The sequence below is a fragment of the Lissotriton helveticus genome, chromosome 6 (genome assembly GCF_964261635.1).
Source record: "Lissotriton helveticus chromosome 6, aLisHel1.1, whole genome shotgun sequence".
Lineage (NCBI taxonomy): Eukaryota > Metazoa > Chordata > Amphibia > Caudata > Salamandridae > Lissotriton > Lissotriton helveticus.
Window position 1 is genome coordinate 1,623,247,080 of NC_136067.1, and position 22,582 is coordinate 1,623,269,661.

The following is a 22,582-nucleotide window of genomic DNA, read 5'->3' on the forward strand; positions in this document are numbered from 1 at the left end:
TCCATGGGGCAGGTTACTTCATACATCTACTTGTCCTGTAACAAAATCCACTTGCCTTTTTGGTGCCATGTAGTGAGGCAACAAATTATGGCAGCAATCTCATTACATAAGAGCTCTGATACAGCCTCTCTGACCATGCCAAGGCTCATACCATAGTAGTGTATGACTACTTGCAATCCTCTTATGTTGCCACGTTTCTGCAGATTTACATACTTGTGCTGAAGGTAGTGGTAAGTAATAGTTCCAGGGTTAGAATGCCTTTTGAGTCTGTGCAAACCTACTAACTTGCATGTTTTAAGAGTTTTCACCAACTCTTCTCTAATCTTTTCCAATACTGAGAAATGTTGGAAATTTACTCCTGACAATGGCAGACGTAAACCTTCCTCCAGAGTTGGGAAATAAGTGGTTGGAGGGAAAGTGAACTTGCAAACACACAGATTTTCTCATGAGCAAATCTACACATGCTTATTTGCTCATTCTAAAATATAGTTCACAAATATTTTCTACCAGTACTATTTCTTGTCCTACTTCTGTAACTTCTTGGTAATTCACGAAAGCCACAGAGCTGCACTTAAAGTAAGGACATATACCTAGGGTGCACTTTTAAAACTTTCTTTAATAATTGGGCCCCTAATTTGGTCTGGCGTTGACCGTGACCTTTTGTGTTTATTAAAATTCTGTCTCTCTCTCTCTCTTTGTATCGGCTGGCTTCACTGTGAGTGACAGTAATCTGCTCTTTCACAAGGAGCATATCAGCACACTCAGTCGTTTTGTTCAGTGCCAGTAACTTATGTGGCAGTGTGTGCTTTTTGAGACCAAAAACATTATTTGCTTTTGCCAATGTTTGTTAGAATGGTGAGGATCTGGCATCTCCCACACCATGGTATAAACCATGCCAAAACAAGTCACACATTGACAAAACTAAAAAGCTGACCAACAAGTTCAGGCCTACTGGCTTTGCCAATGCTTGTTTATTTTTGTTTCCCATTATCTTATTGAAACACTGATTTTCCATTATGAATATTTTGGGGAAGTACTAGCATGTATCATCACATGTTACTAAATGACGCTGCAAGAAATGGTACCTGAAATTTTAGAGTAGTTTAGCAAAATGGTTTTTTTTTCTGCTTTCAGTTTTTTTATTAACATTTTGTTTTGGAAGCAAAGCATCATCTGTTTTGCTTTCAAGCAAATATTTGCATCAAATCAAAGAGCATTCTGGGAGCATTATACAGAGCCTCATATTGCTAGACTTTGAATACGTGTTTTCACATTTTTATACTAGAACTACCGTCAATTTATTTATTTATTTATTTATTTCGAGGGTTTTATATAGCGCTGCTGGACCCTGGAGTATCAGAGCGCTTTACAACAAGGTAGAACAACAAAATATAGGATAACAATAGGTGCAAAATTAGCAACGTGATACAGTATTGCAATACGTCATTTAAAAGGGGGGAGAAAAAGGAAGGTAAACTTACAAAAGGGCGAAAACAGCAAAAAGTGATAAAAAGTTGCATTCAGAATGGAAGGGGGGATAAGAGAGGAGAGAAGAGTGGACAAGCTCAGTGACAATATTGTTATATACCCCAATATTTGTTGCGGAGAAGTGCTTTGAGTTCACTTTTGAAAAGGGAGTAAGAGGGGATGCAGCGAAGGTCCTTGGGGAGAGAGTTCCAAATGGTAGGAGCATTACCAGAGAATGCGCGTGATTGGGTTTTTTGACATTTAAGTCTAGGTGGGATCAAGAGGAGGGAGTTGGTGCTTCTCAGGGACCTGGAGCAACCTGCTTTTTTTAGTTTGGTTGCAAGGTAGGAGGGGGTGTTTTGGTGAAGAGCTTTGTGGGTGATACAAGCGGTTTTGTAAGCGGATCTTCCTTCAATTGGGAGCCAGTTAAGATTTTTGAGGACGGGGATATGTGGTCAAATCTTTTGCAGTCAGAGATAAGTCGTGCAGCTAGATTGAGGACAGATTTAATCGGAGCAAGATGGGTTTTAGGAGAGCCGGTAAGCGTGGCGTTACCATAGTCAATCCTGGAGAGGACAAGCGATTGGACAACGATTTTGAAATCATCGGCTGGAATGAAAGGTTTGATCTTCTTGAGGTGGTGAAGGGTGAAAAGAGCACTTTTGGCTGTGTTTTTAATGTGGGGGATGAGATTGAGATTCTGGTCGATGCTGATGCCTAGGGATTTAACAGAATTAGAGGTGGAGAGGGAGCAATTTAGAGCTTTGATATCGTCGATCCAGATTTGGATGGGAAGGGTATTGTTTTTGGGGGTGAAAAGAATGATTTCAGTTTTTTTAGGGTTCAATTTGAGATGGTTGAGGTGGAACCAGGCTTGTACTCTAGTCAGGGTGTCATTGAGGTGAAGGATGTCATTGTGGGATTTGATCTTGTAGTATAGTTGGGTATCGTCAGCGTAGAGGTGGTAACTTATTTTAGCTTGTTTGAGAATGAGGGTGAGTGGTTCCATGAAAAGGTTGAAAAGGGTTGGGGATAGGGTAGAGCCTTGAGGGACACCGAGGGAGACAGGTTGGGGTTTAGAAAGGAAGTGGCTAAGCTTGATTTGCTGAGATCTGTTTTGAAGGAATGAGCAGAACCATTTATGTACCGTGCCTTCCAAGCCAAATCGAGCTTTGAGAGTGTTGAGAAGGGTGGGATGATGAACAGTATCAAATGCCGCCGATAGGTCAAGGAGTATTAGCAGTGAGGATTCACCTTTGTCAAGGGAGCGATGAATGTCGTCTGTGATGTTTAACATTGCAGTTTCTGTACTACAGCCTTTTCTAAATCCAGATTGGAAAACATCAAGGAGATTGAAGGCGAGGATATGGTTCTCTAGTTGAGATAGGACACATTTTTCCAGGGCTTTAGAGAGGAAAGGAAGGTTAGAGATAGGGCGTAAGTTGTTAAGGTCATTTGGGTCGGCAGAGGTGTTTTTCAGGATGGGAGAGATTTGGCCAAGCTGAAGGGAGGCCGGGACGCAACCAGTGGCAAGGGAGGAATTGATGATATTGGTCCATATAGGGGCAATAGTGCAGTCAGAGCTTACAACATTTAATTAGAGCACTCACTTTAATAATTAAGGCTTTCAATTAATGAACCACAAATACAAGTTTGAACAGCGTTGATATATGGACAAAAATAATACCTTAACTGGAAACAGCGCCCTTCCCTTCCCTGGTTCATAATGTGGTACTGCAAACTGGCAGCCAAAGGGTTTGTGCTGCAGGGGGTTGGGCCTACTTGTCCCAAGGACAAAATACGTATGAAAACTTGTTGCCTTTGACCCCAAACAATGTGTCCTGGGCGTCGGGCTATAGGAATTCCACATCCCTGATTTTAAGAATAAAGAAAGCATTGACTATTATGTTTCTTGAAGACTTTTAGGAAGAAAGCCTCCTAATTATACAAATGTCTTTTTATGGCCTTCCATCACTAGACGGATTGTAAAATAATATGCAGTGCTCTTGATGGTGCCCCTAAATTCCATGCAGGTTAATTTACAGCAGATTCTTTGGTTTTGCCCCAGGCCGGGAGAAAGTTGATCAGTATATTAGCACTATGGCAGAATAGGTATCCACGGCTTCCAACAAGAATGAGACAGTTTAGAGTTGTCATTGCAGTTAAATCTCACTATCAAGGAGGCAGTACAACTAGGTGAATACAGGTTAAGCACTTAACTGCTGTTCTGAAGTGACAGGAATGGCTGCAAAGTACCATCTTTGACCTTAAATTGAAAGATATGCTCTGTGATAAAGTGAAAGTATTTGGAAAGTAGACTGATAAAGCCTTGTAATCAATCAGATTTTACACTGATAAAGCAAGTATAGGGGGGATTTGGTCAGAAAATACATTATTACTCCTTACGCAGCAGTGGAGAAAAAGGCACTTGGACATGAAATCGATGCTGGGCTCCACCCCCTCGTCCTCTTGTGTTCCTCTTCTTCACATGCCCTCTTCGTACTGCTGCCTTTTTTTCTTGCACCTTATTTTTTCCCCCCTTTCAGTTGCACCAGACTGTGGGCTGCCTTCCTGTTTAACCTTCTCCTGTGAGTTAACTCCCTTGTTTATTTATTTATTTAAAAGTTTTGTATAATATGGACATGACCACGGAGGGTATCCGAGCGCTTTACATAGGTTTAGGTAGACAAAGGAAAATAGGTAGGTGAGAGAAATCATGGAAACAGTGGGGCAATATACAACCGGGGCAAGCAGAAATTGGGGTGGGCAAAGGAAGTAGGAAGGGTGAGAGCGACAAGTAGGGCAATATACATCAAGAGCAAACCAGACAAAAACAATCACTTAGAGGCAATAGGAGCACAGTATCAAGTTCTGCGCATTGTTCATTAGAAGAGTTTGTTCAACAGTAGAGTTTTGACTTGCCTTTTGAAGGCAAGAGTAGAGGGAATCCGTCTTGTTTCCACTGTAAGGGAGGTCCAGATTCTCGGGGCAATGCCAGAGAATGTACGATTGTAAGTTTCAAGCTTATAAAATTTCTTGGGCTTGAGCAGCAGTGTGCCGGTGCTACTTGCGGACCTGGAGCCACCCGAAAGTTCCAGCTTGTTTGTCAGGTAGAGTGGGGTGTGCAGGACACTCCCGCGCCGCACGGCCACCAGCTGCGCCGGTGCCCTCTCCCCTTGCTGCTGCTCCCAGCTTCGTTTTCCTCGCAGGTCCGCCCTCCTCGGCGGCCTGCCCTGCTGCATAGCTCCGCTCGCACTCTGTGAGCGCTCCCCCCCTGGGCCAGCTCCGCCGTCCACGGTAGGACTCGGCTGCCCGTTTCTCTGTATTTTACTGCTGACGTGTTTTTCTCCTTTTTCCCTCATTACTGTACCTCCCACTTGGCTGTCCCCCCTGTGCCCTCCTGCCTTTTGTCTCCTTGTTGTGTATCCCACCTGGTTGTCCCCCTGTGCCCTCCCCGCCCCGCTCCCCGCTTCCCGCCGCCGTCCACGCGGCCACGCCCTCTTCCTTTCTGTGCCCTCCCCGCTCCCGCCTCCCAGCTGCCCTCCCGCGCTCCGCCCCCCCCCCTCTCCACTTATGGCAGAGTGGCAAACGCGCAGCGTGCACGCGCAGCGGGCGCGCCCTAAGCGGCCGAAGGCGCGCCAAAGGCAAGCCCGTCTGCGCCCGTCCGCGCCTGGACCGCGCCCAGTGCCAGGACCCCTGGGCCCCGCAGACACCAGCCCACCCGCCGGACCTACGACGCCGCCACCCTCAACGCACTCAACACCGGCCGAATCCCTGGATGCTACCGAGCCACCCCGAGAGGAACCCACGGACCCTTTAGCTGCCACGCCTGCAAGTTCACCTACATCCGGACATGCCCCGCACCAGCACCCGCCAAGCCGAACACCAGCAGCAACCACCTGAAGTGCATCCTCCTCAACACCCGCTCCGTCCACAGACACGCCGTCGAACTCTGGGACCTCCTAGACACCACAGCTCCTGACGTCGCCTTCCTCACGGAAACCTGGATGAACGACTCCTCAGCGCCCGACATCGCCATCGCCATCCCAGAGGGCTACAAGATCACCCGAAGAGACCGCGACAACCAGACTGGAGGAGGCATCGCCATCATCTACAGAGACACCATCCACATCAAGACCAACACCGACGACACCCTGCCAACCGCCGAGCACCTGCACTTCCAGATCCACACGGACCCCAAAACCACCGTCAGAGGCACCCTGATCTACCGACCCCCGGGACCACGCACACAGTTCAGCGAGGACATCGCCGACCTCATCAGCCCGCATGCCCTCCCCTCCGCCGACTACATCCTCCTGGGGGACTTCAACTTCCACCTGGAGAACAACAACGACCTCAACACCATCACCCTGCTGGACAACCTCGCTAACCTTGGACTCAAGCAGCTGGTGACCACCCCCACCCACCTCGCCAGACACACACTCGACGCCGTCTTCTCATCCAGCAAAGACATCGCCTTCAGCCACGCCACCGGACTCCACTGGACGGACCACAGCTGCGTCCACTTCACCTTCAAAAGAACGACGATCCACCACCACCAGCAACAGGTTGCTCGAAGAAGCTGGAGAAAGATCACAGCCGACCAGCTCGTCGCTTCCCTGAGCCAGCACCCTCCCGCCAGCTCAGCGAACCCCAGCCAGGCCGCCGACAACCTCACAAAGTGGATCAGCAACTGCGTGGACGAACTCGCCCCACTGAGGACCCCGCCCAGCAGACCCGGCAGCAAGAAGGCCCCATGGTTCACCGACGAACTCAAGAGCTCCAAGAAGAACTGCCGAACCCTCGAGAAAGCCAGGAGAAGGGAACCAACACCGAACAACATGACCACCCTCAAGCTTGCCACCCGGAAGCACCACCAACTGATCCGCGCCACCAAGAAAACTGCATTCAAGGACCGGCTGGACAACAACGCACACAACTGCAAGGAACTCTTCAACATCGTGAAAGAGCTCTCCAACCCCAACGCCGGAAACAACGACATCACCCCATCGCAAGACCTCTGCAACTCCCTCGCCTCCTACTTCCACAACAAGATCGCGGACATACACAACCGCTTCAGCACTCAACCGACGCACGCCACGAATGATCCACCGCCCCCCACCACCACCCTCCGCGCCTGGACGCCGATCAGCACCGAAGACACCGTCCGCATGATGAACTCCATCCACTCCGGATCTCCCACCGACCCCTGCCCTCACCACGTCTTCAACAAGGCCGACGCTGTCATCGCACCCCACCTGCGGGACATCATCAACACCTCCTTCAACACCACCACCTTCCCGGAGAGCTGGAAGCACGCCGAACTCAGCGCCCTTCTCAAGAAACCCACAGCAGACCCCACCGAACTCAAGAATTACCGCCCCATCTCGCTCCTCCCGTTTCCAGCCAAAGTCATCGAGAAGACCGTCAACAAACAGCTGGCCGCCTTCCTCGAGACGAATGGATCCCTCGACCACTCACAGTCTGGCTTCCGAGCCAACCACAGCACCGAGACCGCCCTCATCGCTGCCACCGATGACATCCGAGCCCTGATGGACAACGGGGAAACAGCGGCCCTCATCCTCCTAGACCTCTCCGCAGCTTTCGACACTGTCTGCCACCGCACCCTAGTGCAGCGCCTCAGCAACGTCGGAATCCAGGAGAAGGCACTGGAATGGATCATCTCCTTCCTCGACGGAAGAACACAGAGAGTCCGTCTACCACCGTACAAGTCAGAAGCCACCGAAGTCATCTGCGGCGTCCCTCAAGGATCCTCGCTGAGCCCCACCCTCTTCAACGTCTACATGAGCCCCCTCGCGGCCATCGCTCGCCAACACAACCTCAACATCATCTCCTACGCTGACGACACCCAGCTGATCCTCTCCCTGACCAACGACCCCGCCGCCGCCAGAGCCGACCTTCACGAAGGGATGAAAAACGTAGCCGAGTGGATGACGACCAGCCGCCTGAAACTGAACTCAGACAAGACGGAGGTCCTCATCCTGGGCTCCTCGCCCTCCGCCTGGGACGACTCCTGGTGGCCCCCCGCCCTGGGCCCCGCACCCAAACCGACAGACCACGCACGCAACCTGGGCTTCATCCTGGACTCCTCCCTCTCCATGACCAGACAAGTCAACGCCGTCTCCTCGTCGTGCTTCAACATCCTGCGCATGCTACGGAAGATCTTCCGTTGGATCCCCACCGAAACCAGGAAGACGGTCACCCAGGCCCTCGTCAGCAGCCGACTGGACTACGGCAACGCCCTCTACGCCGGAACCACCGCCAAGCTCCAGAAGAGACTCCAGCGGATCCAGAACACCTCAGCCAGACTCATCCTCGACATCCCACGACACAGCCACATCTCCGGACATCTGAGAAACCTGCATTGGCTCCCCGTCAACAAAAGAATCACCTTCCGTCTCCTCACCCACGCACACAAAGCCCTACACGATCAAGCCCGAGCTACCTCAACAACCGCATCAACTTCTACGCTCCCAAGCGCCATCTCCGATCATCCAGTCACGCCCTCGCCGCCGTCCCCCGCATCCGAAGAACGACAACAGGAGGAAGGTCCTTCTCCTACCTGGCCGCCAAGACCTGGAACTCCCTCCCTCCCGACCTGCGCCTGACCCAAGACCACCTCTCCTTCAGGAAGAAGCTCAAGACCTGGCTGTTCGAGCAGTAGCAGCACCCCCCCCCCCCCCCCCAAGCGCCTTGAGACCCTCCGGGTAAGTAGTGCGCTCTACAAATGCCTTGATTGATTGATTGATTGATTGATTGGGTGTTGAAGTGTAGTGCTCTATGGGTCATCCAAGCGATCTTAAGTTTTATCCTAGCTTCAAAGGGAAGCCAATTGAGCAATTTTAAGACTGGTGAAATGTGGTTGGTCTTCTTAGAACCTGTGATGAGTCCAGTGGCCGCATTTAGAGCTGCTCTGATAGGTGCTAAACTGAGTTTAGGCAGACCGCAAAGAGTCGCACTGCTGTATTTGTCTGGAAATGACAAGTGCTTGCACCGCTGATTTAAAGTCATCTTGGGGAAGGTTGGGTTTGAGTTTTCTTAGGATGCAGAGTTGAAAGTTCGCTCCTTTGGTTGATGATCTGATGTGATCTTGCATGTTTAAGTTTTTGTCTAGCACAACTCCCAGTGATTTAGTGGAGTCCATGATGTGAGGTGTGCAGTTGAGGGCGGTGAGGTTACAGAGAAATTTCAACACAGTGGGGGTTTGCCTAGCGGGGCAATGAGGAGGAATTCCGTCTTGAGGGCATTTAAATTGAGATGGTTGGAGATTAGCCAGTTAAGGGTTTTGAGAAGGGTTCCGTTGAAAAATTTGATGTCTTCGGGGGAGGAGATTTTCATGTAGAGTTGGGTGTCGTCCGCATACATGTGATATTGGATGTTGGAGGCTTTAAGATTTACAGTCAGTGGTTCCAGGAAAGGGTTGAAGAGAGTGGGGGAGAGGGAGGATCCTTTGGGAAAACCCAGTGTGTAGGGACTCGGGTTGGAGAGAGACTCTTTGGATTTGACCCTTTGTGCTCGGTTGTTGAGGAAAGAGGCAAACCATTTAAGGATCGTGCCTGAGAGCCCCATTCCGCGTTCCAAGAGGAAGAATAGATTGTCACGTTTGACAGTGTCAAATGCCGATGAGAGATCGAGTATAATTTGTTCTTCTCTACATCCCCTCATTTTCTGCTTACTTGTCTACTTTTTATATTTCCTATACACTAGGAAAAATCCTACCCCTACCATGTACCTCTCCTTTCCTTCTATTATTTTTCCTATATTTTATGCTGCGTCATTATTTACTAACCTTTGTTTAGTCCTTCTTCTCAGTACAGAGATGTTGTGCCCTTTTTGCGGAATTCCTGTCTTGCGTTATTCCTTTCCCGAGTGCCACAGCACACTCAACACTGAAGGTCCTCACATGGGATACTTTTTAGCTGCTCCATTTGCAATTTCCAGTTCTTTGCTTTTCAGTTCGGTGATGGTACTTGATAGAGGTTTCCTCTGCTCCCCATTTCTGCAATGTAGTGCCTTTGTTCATCCTGCACCTTTGGTGATTTTTCGGTGACTATTTAAATATATTTAATGTACCAAAATGTATTAAATATGTTTTTCTTTGTAATAATGTTGGTGCCTTACGACTTTATGTTGCACTTTTGGTTGATTGAAGAATATTGTTGATATTTGTGAACTTTGCAATTTCCAGTTCTTTGCTTTTCAGTTCGGTGATGGTACTTGATAGAGGTTTCCTCTGCTCCCCATTTCTGCAATGTAGTGCCTTTGTTCATCCTGCACCTTTGGTGATTTTTCGGTGACTATTTAAATATATTTAATGTACCAAAATTTATTAAATATGTTTTTCTTTGTAATAATGTTGGTGCCTTACGATTTTATGTTGCACTTTTGGTTGATTGAAGAATATTGTTGATATTTGTGAACTTGTAAATCAATTTAATTCTTTGTGTCCAGGCACACCATTATTTGTGACAATGTTTGCCATTTTGTATTTTTAATGCCTCCTCCTTGGTGTTCAACCTTTACTATCATTCTGGGTAAATGAGCATTCACTTAAATCAAAAGCCTTAGTTGTCCTTTCCACAGTTTATTTTGCACACATCTATTGCGATGGAATTCTTCATCTCTTAAAACATTCTCACTCAACAGCCAAAATGTACAGTTATTTTCAACTACACTTAGCCCACTGATGGATCTGTAGAAATAACTGGTGTAATGCTTCACTCAATGTTTTTCATGTTAAATTGCACCTTTAGAGGAGTTTCTGCATTAATACCTTTTTCTTAACCCATCTGAAGGTAAAGTAAACACATTGAAAACATGAACCCAATTAAACAGAAACTCTATATTTAAGTAGTTAATTAAAACATTTTAAATTGTGTAAAAGGAGTTGTCACTGTGCGGAGAAAGATGCAAACTCTTTATGAAGACATTCTCAAATATCAGGCTATTCACATATTAATCACTTGATCCTGTCCTCTGTTTGTGTTGTCTAATTCAGTCTGTTGTCTATATCTATCGGAGGTCTTGTTTTGTTAAGTTTTATTAATCATAACTGTTATCATAAAGGTGTCCTGGCGCTATGAATTTAAATGTACCTGATAACGAGTCAAAAGCAGCATGAGTGAGGATTAATCAAATGGAAAGGTTTGTGAAGATTTCTTGAACTGGGGATGATTAAGTTTATCCTTAAGTGAAGAGGGAAGGGTGTTCCAATGCTTAGCTGCCAATAGACAAAAGGTTCGGCCAATCTATCTCACTTTCCTAAAAGAGATAATCACAGAGTTATAGTCCAAGACTGAACATAGTAAACAGACACATTTTTTAGCTAGTGGTCCTGAAGATAGAAGGAACCAGATTTGATGGCTGCACGATGAGGAAAGAGTTTTAACAATTATTCTTTTCTCAGTGTGTAGTCAATGGAGTAGGAGCCTTTAATGGGAGAAGGGGGCCTGATGTGGAAAGTAAAGTCAAAAATCATATGGACCACTTCATTTTGAATGAATTGAGGTTTGGCAGTAGTTTCTTGGACGGACCAATGCATACGCTGTTGTAGCAATCTAATCTTGAGATAATCAAGGCTTTTAAAAAACTTGTTTAGGATAATCCAGAGGAAGAAATGGGGTTATTTACTTCAGCACTGTCGACACCATGAACCAGAGATATTACCTTTTTCATCATATATCCTAAAGTGCAAGCATTGTCCAGAGGAAAAACAAGAGTTTTAACAGAAGTGCTTTTAGAGGGCAGAGCACCCAAATTTGATGATTGCCTAGCATCTGACCCGATGGTATTCGAGCATTCCAGCACCAACACTTCTTTTTTATTAGTGTTAAGTATAGGGGAATTGCAATGCTTCTAAGTCGCTACTTCAGATAAACGTCACCTAAACGTAGCTTGGTTGAGTTCCGGAGATCCATTCCGCCAGATGATAAGATGAGTGTTGTCTGCATATGTATAAAGAAGTGGGAAAAATATTGAATAAATGTAGGTGCCACATAGATGTTAAAAATCGTGGGGCTCAATGATGAACCCAGGGTTTTAGGGGGCACATGTTTCACCTTCTTAGTGTTGGAAAAGGAAGAAACCGTTTTCACACTTTGGGTCCTGTTATTTGAACATGAAGTTGGCCATTTCAGAGCTGAGCTTCTGAAACCAATCGAATTCAACCAAATAAGAAGCACCTCTTGGGAAACTGTATCAAAGGCTGCCAATAGATCAAGTAGAATTAGGGCCCCACAACTCCTGTGGTTTAGTGTCCAGTGCCGATCATCAGCTAATTCTACACTGAACGATAGTATGCTGAAAAGTGATCTGAACCCAAACTGAGATGGGTCATGAACAGAGTTGACCTGTAAAAAAGAAGGTAGAATACTGTTTACATATTTTTCTAGTATCCTAATGGGAAAATGCAAAAAAGTGATGAGGTGGTAGTTGCTGGGATTCGTAGGACCCTCTTAGGGTGTTTTATTAGGATGAGTGATAGCACTGTATCTTTCCAACTAAAGGGAATGACTGCTGTATCTAAGGAAGCATTGAACAACATAGTAAAATGATGTATTAGCCTGTCTAATTCCAGGCAAAGAAATTAGACCAGACAAACTTCGATGAGTCAGCCAGATTGGAGTGCCATAGATAACTCTGTGAAGCCTACATGATATGGAAGCGGAAAACTGACAAAGCCTGTTTTGATCATGAAGAATCTGAGGAATTTGTCTCATTTTTGTGAAATGTAATCGTAGAAACTGGGGTGACATCAAAATTGAACATATTGTATCAGTTGAGCATAAATGTGGTTAGCCGGATTATTACTCAGTTCTAAGGCGTTAGGTGGGTTAAATACCTGACATGTCTATTGGGTTTTAAAACTTAACAGTTTCTTTTGAAGAATTAATTCTTAATGTACTTTTAGCCTTTCCGATGATTTGTTTACATTGAAAGCCAGATAGAGTAGAGCCACAAGGTATAGTGATTTGCTTATTGGGTTATAACCACGCCTCCATACAGGTTCCAGTTTTTTGCATTCTTTTTTAAAAGGTTACATTTTGGCAAGAATCGTTGCTCCGAATGTTTAGAAACATGAGAATTCAGTGCCTAAGATAGCAAACCGTCCACTTTAAATTCACCATAAGTCATTAATATCAGTGTTATTAGCAGAGACTGGAATAAAAGCATCAAGTGCTGCGATGAAAGCATCTTTTGCGATCTAATACCAAGCACATCCTCTCATTTTTACTTTACGGAGCATTAATCTTATGGGTAGTAACCAACAACCAGTTAAAGTGAATGAAAAAGTGATCTATCCTTGGGAGGGGATCTCATATATCTCTAATAATGTTTATTGAGGAAAAAATATGAACAGGGTTAAGTGCTTCAAGCTGGGCAATAAGTGATCTATACCTATTCTGAAGTGGTTTGACCGGCATGGGTAGCAATTGCCGCTGAGCAGGTGCTGAGTGGCATAGATAGGCATGCCTTTGATATACCGTCAGTGTGCCAGCAGTGCATATGAATTACATGTAGCAGGAATTTGATTCCAGTCTAAGTCATCCACATATATCATTATACCAGAAACCTTCTCTTATTACATAAGTTAAGCTACAGAGATCAATTATCCCATTTTCACAAAAACACTTAAGGTCTGTTATATTATTTCGACCCCCAAGGTTGCAAAATGTCTAATTTGTATATCCAGTATGTTTCTCACTGCAACTTGGCATTCCTACCATCTTAAATTACTGTCTTGGACGAGGTAGTTTTCCTCGTCTCAGTCGCATCAGGAGAAAGTATGAGTTATCAGTGCTTTCAGCCTCTTTAAAGTCTTTTATAAGTATAGGGTTTATTTTTTCTGAAACCACATTTTCTCCCGTAGGATTTTTTTAATGCATCTCAAACCACTATTATACCAATTTTCTTTCCTTCGTCCGTCGAAATGTGAAGACAGACTGCACAGGCTCCTTCCTATTCGAGAACTGAATTGCTATATTCTTAGATGTAATGACTTCTGAATGGATGCCTACCTTATTATGTTGGTTAATGGCTCGAAATTGGACGCTTTTGGAAAGAGACCATTTCTTGATGGATCTCTGTTAATGTGCAGCTCAGCATTGAACTAGTTGGGAAATCTCCCCTGAATAGTTTGTCCTCACTCCACTAGAGGATAGCTTTTATGGGATAGAGCTGTGCTCAATCTTGATTTGGCAGATCTTTCTGTGGGGGCTAGTTCTGTCCTCGACTATCCCCCACCACACATGCTCTGGAAAGGTTCCAGTAGGGAATCTGCTGGATACACCATCCATTACAAAATACGTTTTTTCTATCAGAAATAATGTTACCAAAGGTAGCTAACTCGTTTATCTTAATCACTCTTGTAGCTTTGCTTTAATATGTCTTTTGATCATCCATCTACCAAACAGACTGCCTTGTATATTTATTCGAGGCTTCCTTCAGGGCGAGTTAATGCAAGTCCTTTGAGGGTTTAATTGTAGCTACTGTGGTTCTTCCATCTCCATAGCAGCACAGTCCCTTGCTCTGACAGTTTCTTTAACTGGAATAGATGTTCCACTAGAGGAAGAATTATTCACAGGTAGTTCATCCTAAATATCATCTCAATTCTCATTTTACAGTGGAGTCCAGTAGTAACGTGTAAGTATTTGTGCCTCATTGACGTCATTACACAATCATCCAGTGGTAGCAGATGTGACATTTGCTGATGCCAACACTGGGTTGACCCCCTTTCCCACCTTTACACCCTTAACGGCCTGCACCAACACTGGGTCGACTCCCTTTCCCACCTTTAAACCTTTACCTGCCTCCTATTTGGTGTCAAGTTGTAAAGGTCAGGGAGTGTTAACTGCAGAAAGTAAATGGGGATGCTAGAAACCCACTGACATTCTCTACTTGACTCCAGCAGAATTGCTTCAGAGACCATGGTTCGTAAGAGCAGTGCCTAAAAGACCCAAAGGCAAGCCAGTGGTAACCCCTGTTGACTTTCCTATTTGACCTGTTTGAATTGCTAGCGTGGGTGTATGGGTTTTGGTACAGAAGTTACTTTTTAGGGTATCTTAGTGTTCATTGCCTACGATCCACTCATCGGTGCACTTGCTTTTGTTTGTCTTATAAATTGGGGTGTCTTGACTGAAGCACCCGCCTAATCATTTAATGCATGTGTGAGAGGGATGAAACCGTAGAACCAGGCAAAAAGCAATTCAGGCAATAAAATACAAGCAACAGAACGAAAGGAGATTAGTGCATAAGACCCGATAGGTGGTCAGCATCCACGTTTGAACTTGGTATACAGCTGAGGGTTCATAGTAAACAGATTTTTTTGTAGCCCTTGTTCAAATATTTTGACGTTTTTTGCCATGCCTCTGCTGTGCAATAACTTTACCAACCTCATTAAATAGGACACTGCGTTTATCGAGAAGTATTTGTAATTCTGTAGCATCCTGAATATAAACGTAAGTCTCTAAATGCAAAAGTACTTATCTTTGCTTTTCTTTTTTTTTCTTTAACAGCGAGAAAAGGTTCATGATCGATGCAAAAATATTTGTCCCCCTAAGGACGAGTTTGACAGGAATGCTCTGTCACGTAGTAATGGTAAAGTCTCTGCTGTTATTAACTGCTTCATCAAGTTGTCCATTACTATGTCATGTTATTGGTATTGTCACATTGGAAGAAAAAAAACATAAGCCACCGAATTTTAAAATGTAGTCTTGCTGCTTTTCTTTAGTCGTTGATTTGCTTCTCTTGGGATTCTGGCTATGCCTCAAGGGGAATTATTCTCCATTGCGTGATTGTTTCTTTTAATCAAAACGACTTATACTGATCTAAAACAGGGCTGAATCTATGTACTTTCAATATGACCCATGTCTTCTATTGTTTGTATGGTGAGCTCATTTATAGCTGCTTACCCATGTTAGTGTACCTAGCGCATATATCCTCTTCCAACATGGGGCTATGTATTATTAGGGGTAATTAGTCTTAGGTCACTGGTTTCTTCCAGATAAATAACTTTAGTTAAAAAAATTAATTTATGTTTTGTAATATCGCTGGGGTAAGATTGCCTGTTAAATTTTCAGATTGTTTGTTATTTGACTAAACCTTTCTTTAAACATTATTTTTCAGCAGAAAAATCCAGGACTGATCTGGAGCAAGTACCTAAGGTATGATTGCAAGTCATTTGTAACTAAATTAACATAAATTCCAATAAACTGGTTTGCCACTCTCAAGGCTCGCAGCTGAAGGGAGTGTCAATTATTCTTTCCAAAGAATGACTTTTATGAATATGGTAAACTTTAGACTATCCATCCTTTTAAAAATCAAACCACAGAAAAGTACTTCTTTCACCATTATGGCAGGAGTGCCATTGGACCATACTGTTCTGTAATAAGCAGAGTGCTTTTTAAAAAATAATGGTGGCAGTCATTAAAATTGTGTGATGTGCTGTGGAGAGCAATACATATTGTTACTTATAATTTGTATTGTCTCTGTGATCATGGAAGATTAATTTGATTTAAGTACAGAATTGTAAACAAAATGGGTATGAGACCGATGTGTGCTCCTACCAAATGTTAAGTTCTTAAAATTAATCCGTTTTTGTGGCCTAACATTGAGTTTGATCACACCATTTTATTCCATGTTTCCTGCACAATATAAAGCAATAACATTTTGCAACCTGTTCATACCCTAACTCCTGCTTTTTGTTGCTAAGATCACTTAATGTTTTCTGGGGCACAATTTTTTTTTTTATTACATTTTTTTGTACATTAGTTCGAGATCATACATTGTAAAGATTTACAAAGAAGGTAAAACATAACCAAAAGAAAAAGACAGGCCAACATACACATTCAGCTCAGTTGTCAATTTGCTGGTGTGACACAATAATACAATACAATGCGTCATACATTACTGACACAGTTACAACCAGAGTACAACATAATATACATTGAGGGGTAGTTAATCAATCGGATGGGATTGTAGGTAGAGCGTTAATGGTTGCCAATAGTCTCTTGGTTTGGCTCTTGATGGAAGCTCTTCTTGATAGGTTTTCAGGGTGTCCTTACAGTACACCATGTCATGTATCCATTGCTTACATGTGGGATGTTTACGCATAGCCAATTATAACGCAATCACACAGAATTTACAGTTATTGGATCCCAAATTGGACACAAGACCTAGCACACATATACGGATTGTACAATCGATTTTGGTACCTAACACGGAGCTTAACATTGTTGTTACAGTTTCCCAATAGTCACTAATATGCGGACAGTGCCATGCTAAGTGTATAAAATCTGCTTCGTCAGCCCCGCAACGTTTGCAACTCGCGTCTGTGCGGAGACCGCATTTGTTTAATTTAGCCGGTGTGTGGTATGCTTGGTGTAAATATTTATAATGACTAAGTCGTAAGTTACCATTTGGTGTAAGTAGGTCAGTCAAGGCACAACACTTAGTCCATTCTTCTTCAAGAACGGGCGTGTCTAAAACCATCGTAGAGGTGTGGCGCCGCGGCCAGGGCGACTGACTCCGGAATCTGGGGATCACGGTTCGATCCCCGGCACCGGCGGCAGATTAGCCCAGCACCATGTGACTCTGGGCAATAGCTTGCTTAATCTTCCCGACGGCCCCCAGCGCCTAGAGACCCTAACGGGTGATTGTGCGCTTTACAAATGTGGATATTATCGACCATCTATTTCGTGCTTTGCATGTGTTTTCTGCTATGTCAGTTTGTAATAGGACATATAGTTTGGTCACTAGATGAACATTGTGCGGATCAGTGATGACCATTTATAATGCTTGAAGAACAGGTGGTTCTGCTGGAAATGTGGGATAGTGATTTTTAATTGCACCTCGCAACCTGTGATTAGTGAATTTGAAATGGAGTGTTTGGTTACTAATATATTGAAGGTCGTCAGTTTCTATAAATATTCCGTTGTTCTATAAATCCCCCATCTTTTCTATTCCAACCTATTGCAGCAGTGTCATGCCCGCCCTCTCCTGAGTCACCGATATCGCTGGATGTTGCAGCAAAGGTAATGCTGGCGCGTACAGCGGGAGTTTGTGCGCCAATTTTCCCATCCTCTGCCATGCCAGATTTGTCGTGGGGATGGTGTTTATTTCTTGTTTCGAGACATGTGCTCGGGGGTGCGGCAATATATATTGGAGCTGTATTGGGTGGACGTCCCCGTCTTCGACCGCCGTATGTGGTAGGTATCTGATTGGATGATACCAAAAATGTGCATATTGCGCCTGAGCACAGAGATAGTAGAGCAAAAAGTCAGGGACCTTAAACCCGCCTAGAGAGTATGGGGAGTGTCAGCGCACGTAGTTCAATGCAGCCTTGCTTACCAGCCCAAATAAGGCGAGTTACACTGGAAGTCAGTCTTTGGAATACTGCTTTTGGTGGGGTTATTGGAATGTTGTTAAATAGATATAAAAATTGTGGTAGTATGATAATCTTTACCACAGCTATTCTGTCTGCCAGGGACAGAGGGAGATGTATTCATCGTTCTACTTTTTCTTCCAGCTTACTTATGGCAGTACCATAGTTAGTTTATATGACCACCGCTGGATCACTGTGATACCAGATGCCCAGGTAGCGGACAGGGTCTGATTGCCACTCCAGTGGAAAGTCTTCCGGGTGTGGTGCTGTAATGTCCGTCAGCGGGATGATGGTGGATTTACTCCTATTTATTTGGTGTTCTGGGGCACAATTATTGCACAGCTCATTCCGGCCTGCTAATTGTGTGTGATTTGTTTTTTGGGGGGTTTCCTTTTTTAAAATGTTGTTGCTAATTGTTAGAAATGGGTTCCTAGTTGGCAGTGGTTTGCACCCTGTCCAAATAGGAACCCTCACTCTAGTCAGGGTGAGGGAGTCACCCAGCTAAGTTGACACCTGCTAACCTCCTTGGTAGATTGGCACGAGCAGTCAGTCTTATCTCAGAGTCAATGTGTAAAGCATTTGTACATACAGACACACACACAGTAGCACATTGAAAATACTAAAAACGCAGTCCACACCATGTAAAGAAAAATAGCAAATTTTTTTAGGGAATAAAACAAGACCAATACAACAAAAATCCATCATACACGAGGCGAGATATCACTTTTCAAACATTAAGCTAGTTCAATCCATATAAATCAATGGATGTGTTTCTTTTAGCACCAAGTACCTTGGATGCATCAAAAATCAAAGACAAAACTAGCCTCTAGGGCGGTGAGGTGCCAGAAAAGTAAAGCGATGCATTGTTCCTAACTCCACAGGGGAGGTGATGCGTCGGTTCCTTACTGCTAGGCAGGGGAGGTGATGCAAAGGTTCCTTGCTGGAAGAAGAGATGGTGCGTCGATCTCCGTACATGCGGCCTCGGTTCCTTACTGCTATGCAGCTTAAATGAAGTTTCTGCATTTAGGGGCGTGAGTCGAAAATCTCTGCCGATGTGACAGCGGTGAAGTAGGCGCTGAATCTAATTTCCAGCTTCAAAGCCGGAGCTGCGTCCATTCCTCAGCAGCCAACCAGGTGCTGCGTCGGAGTCTGACCGGGTGTCACGGACGTCGGTGACAAGGTGCTCGTGACTCACGGTGCAGCGATTTTTTTTAAAATTTTTTTTTATTTATTTATGTATTTTATTTATTTATTTATTTTACTCGCTGCGATGGTGAGCTTGGGGCCTGCCATATAAGCAGTGATCCATGCGCTGATCGGGAACCACGCAGGCAGCTGTGATGCATCATTCTTGTGCAGCGATGTGTTGAGAAAACAGGCGATGGGAGTCGATGTGTGGATTTTCTCTTTATTTGACCAGGTTACACATCCGGGGGCCCAGGAACTGGCTTTGACACCACTTGGCAAGCCCGGAGTCTCCTCAGAAGAGCTCAGGCACTGGTAGTTGAAGTCTTTGATTGCCCTGAGACTTCTTAACAGGAGGCAAGCACGCACAAGCCCTTGGAAGTTGGATGTAGAAGACAAAGCCCAGTCCTCTCATTCCCAGGACAGAAGCAACAAGCAGCAGGCCAGCACAACAAAGCAACAAAGGGTGCCAGTCCCTACTACAGTATCCAACTCTTCTTCCTGGCAGAATGTCCTCAGTCCAGAAGTGTTCTGATTTTGGGGTGTCAGAGGTCCAATACTTATACCCCTTTCTGCCTTTGAAGTAGGTAAACTTCAAAGAAAAGTCTTTGTAGCTCCTTTCCCTGATGTGGCTACAGACACACTACAGGGCGATGGAGACAGCTTTGTGTGAGGAAAGGCCTATTCAGGTGTCAGTGACAACTCCTCCCACCACTGTAGCTCAGGAAGGAACATTAGCCTAGTGATGGGCCATCAGGATATGCAAGGCACACCTCAGCTCCCTTTGTGTGACTGTCTAGAGTGAATGCACAAGAACCCAACTGTCAGCCAACCAAGACGTGTTTTCTACAGACAGGCAGAGGCACAAAATGGCTAAGCAAGAAAATGGCCACTTTCTAAAAGTTATAATGTAATAGCTACAGTAGTTCAGGGATAAATTTACATAGAAGAAATTGTGTTTAACCACAGAAAGATGTGTACATTAAAATATACATGAAATATAAATAAAAGGTACCCACAGACAAAGATATTTTTCTTGAAAATGACTGTTATTGAAATAACTTATTATAAAGCATGAAAAATATAATGAAAAATACAAACATATAACATGGTGCTCATGTGGTTGCACCTAATGAACATATAGGAAACACAAGTTACAGTGTATGCAGCCAAACACAATGCAGAACCAAATGCGAAAGGCTTTCACTTATAAGTCATCATCAAATGGACATAAAATTTAACAGCGTGCCATCATACAAAGACTTCTATGGGCAATGTTTAAGGTGGCCCGAAAAATGGGACCCTCTGCTTTCATAAGAAACAACGTCCCCCACTGGTCATTTTATTCGACCTCAAACTCCAGGTGTGACTCCTGTGGAATCCTATTCAAACGCTGGATCACCTTTCAAATTAAGTGACAAATACCCACACATTCGTGGTTTCTCAGATGTAGGGCGTAACGCGTCCGGTAGCTGGAAAATTTATATCCATTTGATGAGGACTTATAAGTGAAAGCTCTTTGCCTTCTGTCATGCTCCATCCGGAACCGGAAGGGCAGACTTTTTCACTTGCTTACTGGACTACTAGGGCTGTCAATAGGCTGCTTTGTCCTGAGGAAGACCCTATTTGATGTATCTACACACACACTAATTTACTGGGTCGAAATGTTGACGTGAAACAGGCTCATTTCCAGGCTCACTATAACTAGGAAACAAATAGACAATGCGTGCTATAGTGAAAGACAAGCGAAGGACAGAGAATTTATGTAATTGTCTTGTTTTGTTTGAGTTAGACACAGCATTTCTCTCACTTGTCACTTCAGTCACTTATTGAATTGTTTTTGTAATGTTATTGTTTTTGTGTGATTTATTTTTGACAGCTCGTATTAATTAATTTTGTGCAGGACTTTGTGATAAAAATTCAATTTAAAATACATTTATATATTTTTTATAAATTGTTGTAGGTGTGCTGTATTTAGTTTTGTTAACTATTATTAATATTTTCATTTGATGTTTATTGTTCTAATAAAGGAATGGCTAGGTTCTAAAAGGTCTTTTTCAGTGCTTACCCAATGGAACCAATTGTAGCTTCGTACATCAATACCTAGGTTCCGAGAGAAACGGGGTGACCCCATTGTTCTTAATGGCAGACCCACTAGTAGCATTCGATTTACAGGCCCTGGGCACACCTTGTGCACTTTACTAGTGTCTTATTAGTAAATCAACTATGCCAGTCATGGGTAAATCAATCACCAATAGAATTTACACAGGAAGCACTTGCACGTCAGCAGTGATAAAGTGCCCAGTGTCCTAAAACGAGCAAAAACAAAATGCAGGACACGGTAAAAAATACAGGAGGTCAGAAGCAATACGACAGGGGAAATCAAGCCAAAGGATGCCAGGTATAACACCAATTGTTTTTTTTCTGCCATGGACTTTTTTGCAGTCTTTCTTATGTGACCATTTACAAATTATGCTGCAGGTAATAGGACTCAAACTGTGTCAGTCCAGCAGTTCTCAGAGTTGTCCCTGGTTATGATTGCTGTGCACGTGGGCTGCATGCATGTTCTTTGTAAGATTTCTGGGTTTGTTTTGGCTACTTTGTCTTTTAGGATTATCTTAGGGTTCTGGCTTTCTATGATACTTTAGGATGTTGCTGCTTGTAACTAAATAGTAAGAACACCTTTCTTTCATAGGGTCCCAGTTTCAGTGTTTTCCTATTTATGAGCTTGCCCACCAGGCCAGGGGGGAGAAGGACTGTCCAAGTCAGTGGGTAGATCACTCTAGCAGCAGCTTCACTGGTTCCTAGCTGGCCTAAAACACTGAGCCTGCGATGTTGAGGTACTATTGCTTTAAACTGCATTCTAATCCAAGCAGCTGACCATCAGAATCATCACTCCCAGTTGCAACTTTATCAGGCCACCAGGTAGCCTCTATTCAGCTCATTCATGTAAGTCACCAATAGAAAACACAATAAAAGTCCTTTGAAGGTGTATTTGTTGTTTTTCATTGTTACACCACAATTGTACCAATACTGCTTATGGTTATAATCACACAAAAGGTATTCCTCATCCAATCTTATTTTGTGGGTCTTATCAATTTGGCCACTCTGCCTGGGTCCTCTGTACAGCTTCAGAATGACTGAGTTGACCAAAACCTTCCAGGTCTGCCTCCTGCCAAGACTGTCACATTGGTCCTAAAGTCAAGACTTTCCTGATTTATCACTGTAGATTCTCCCTGCAGTCAGTGGCTAGATCTTTGTATACTATCAAACAGAATCTACCTGCATTCTCCATTCAGAGTCTGAAAGCATTAATTGACAAAAAAGAAAAAGAAGGATCTGTGGCTAAGAAATTCTACCAGCCAGAGATTTACTTAGGAACAATTACCGGAAGCATGCATGTAGACCGAAGGCAAGACAAAAATTGATACTCTACACATGTTTAAATGAGTAACCATGTGTCCAGCCCTTAAAATAAGCAGTAGGAGGAGTCTAGCTTGATGTCATGTAAACAAGAAAGAATAGCCA

General features: G+C 44.2%; 1 protein-coding gene across 2 annotated transcripts in view; it reads left to right on the forward strand.

Moving 5' to 3' along the window:
* Nucleotides 1-22,582, forward strand: part of VPS54 (VPS54 subunit of GARP complex) — a 624,042-nt gene that overhangs the window by 132,545 nt on the left and 468,915 nt on the right. Inside the window, exons 5-6 of one of the 2 annotated variants that reach the window (XM_078649430.1) lie at nucleotides 15,003-15,084; nucleotides 15,613-15,650. In XM_078649430.1, the coding sequence (XP_078505556.1) occupies nucleotides 15,003-15,084; nucleotides 15,613-15,650 (120 nt within the window). The remainder of the gene's footprint in view (nucleotides 1-15,002; nucleotides 15,085-15,612; nucleotides 15,651-22,582) is intronic. The other variant, XM_078649431.1, reaches the window with a different exon arrangement.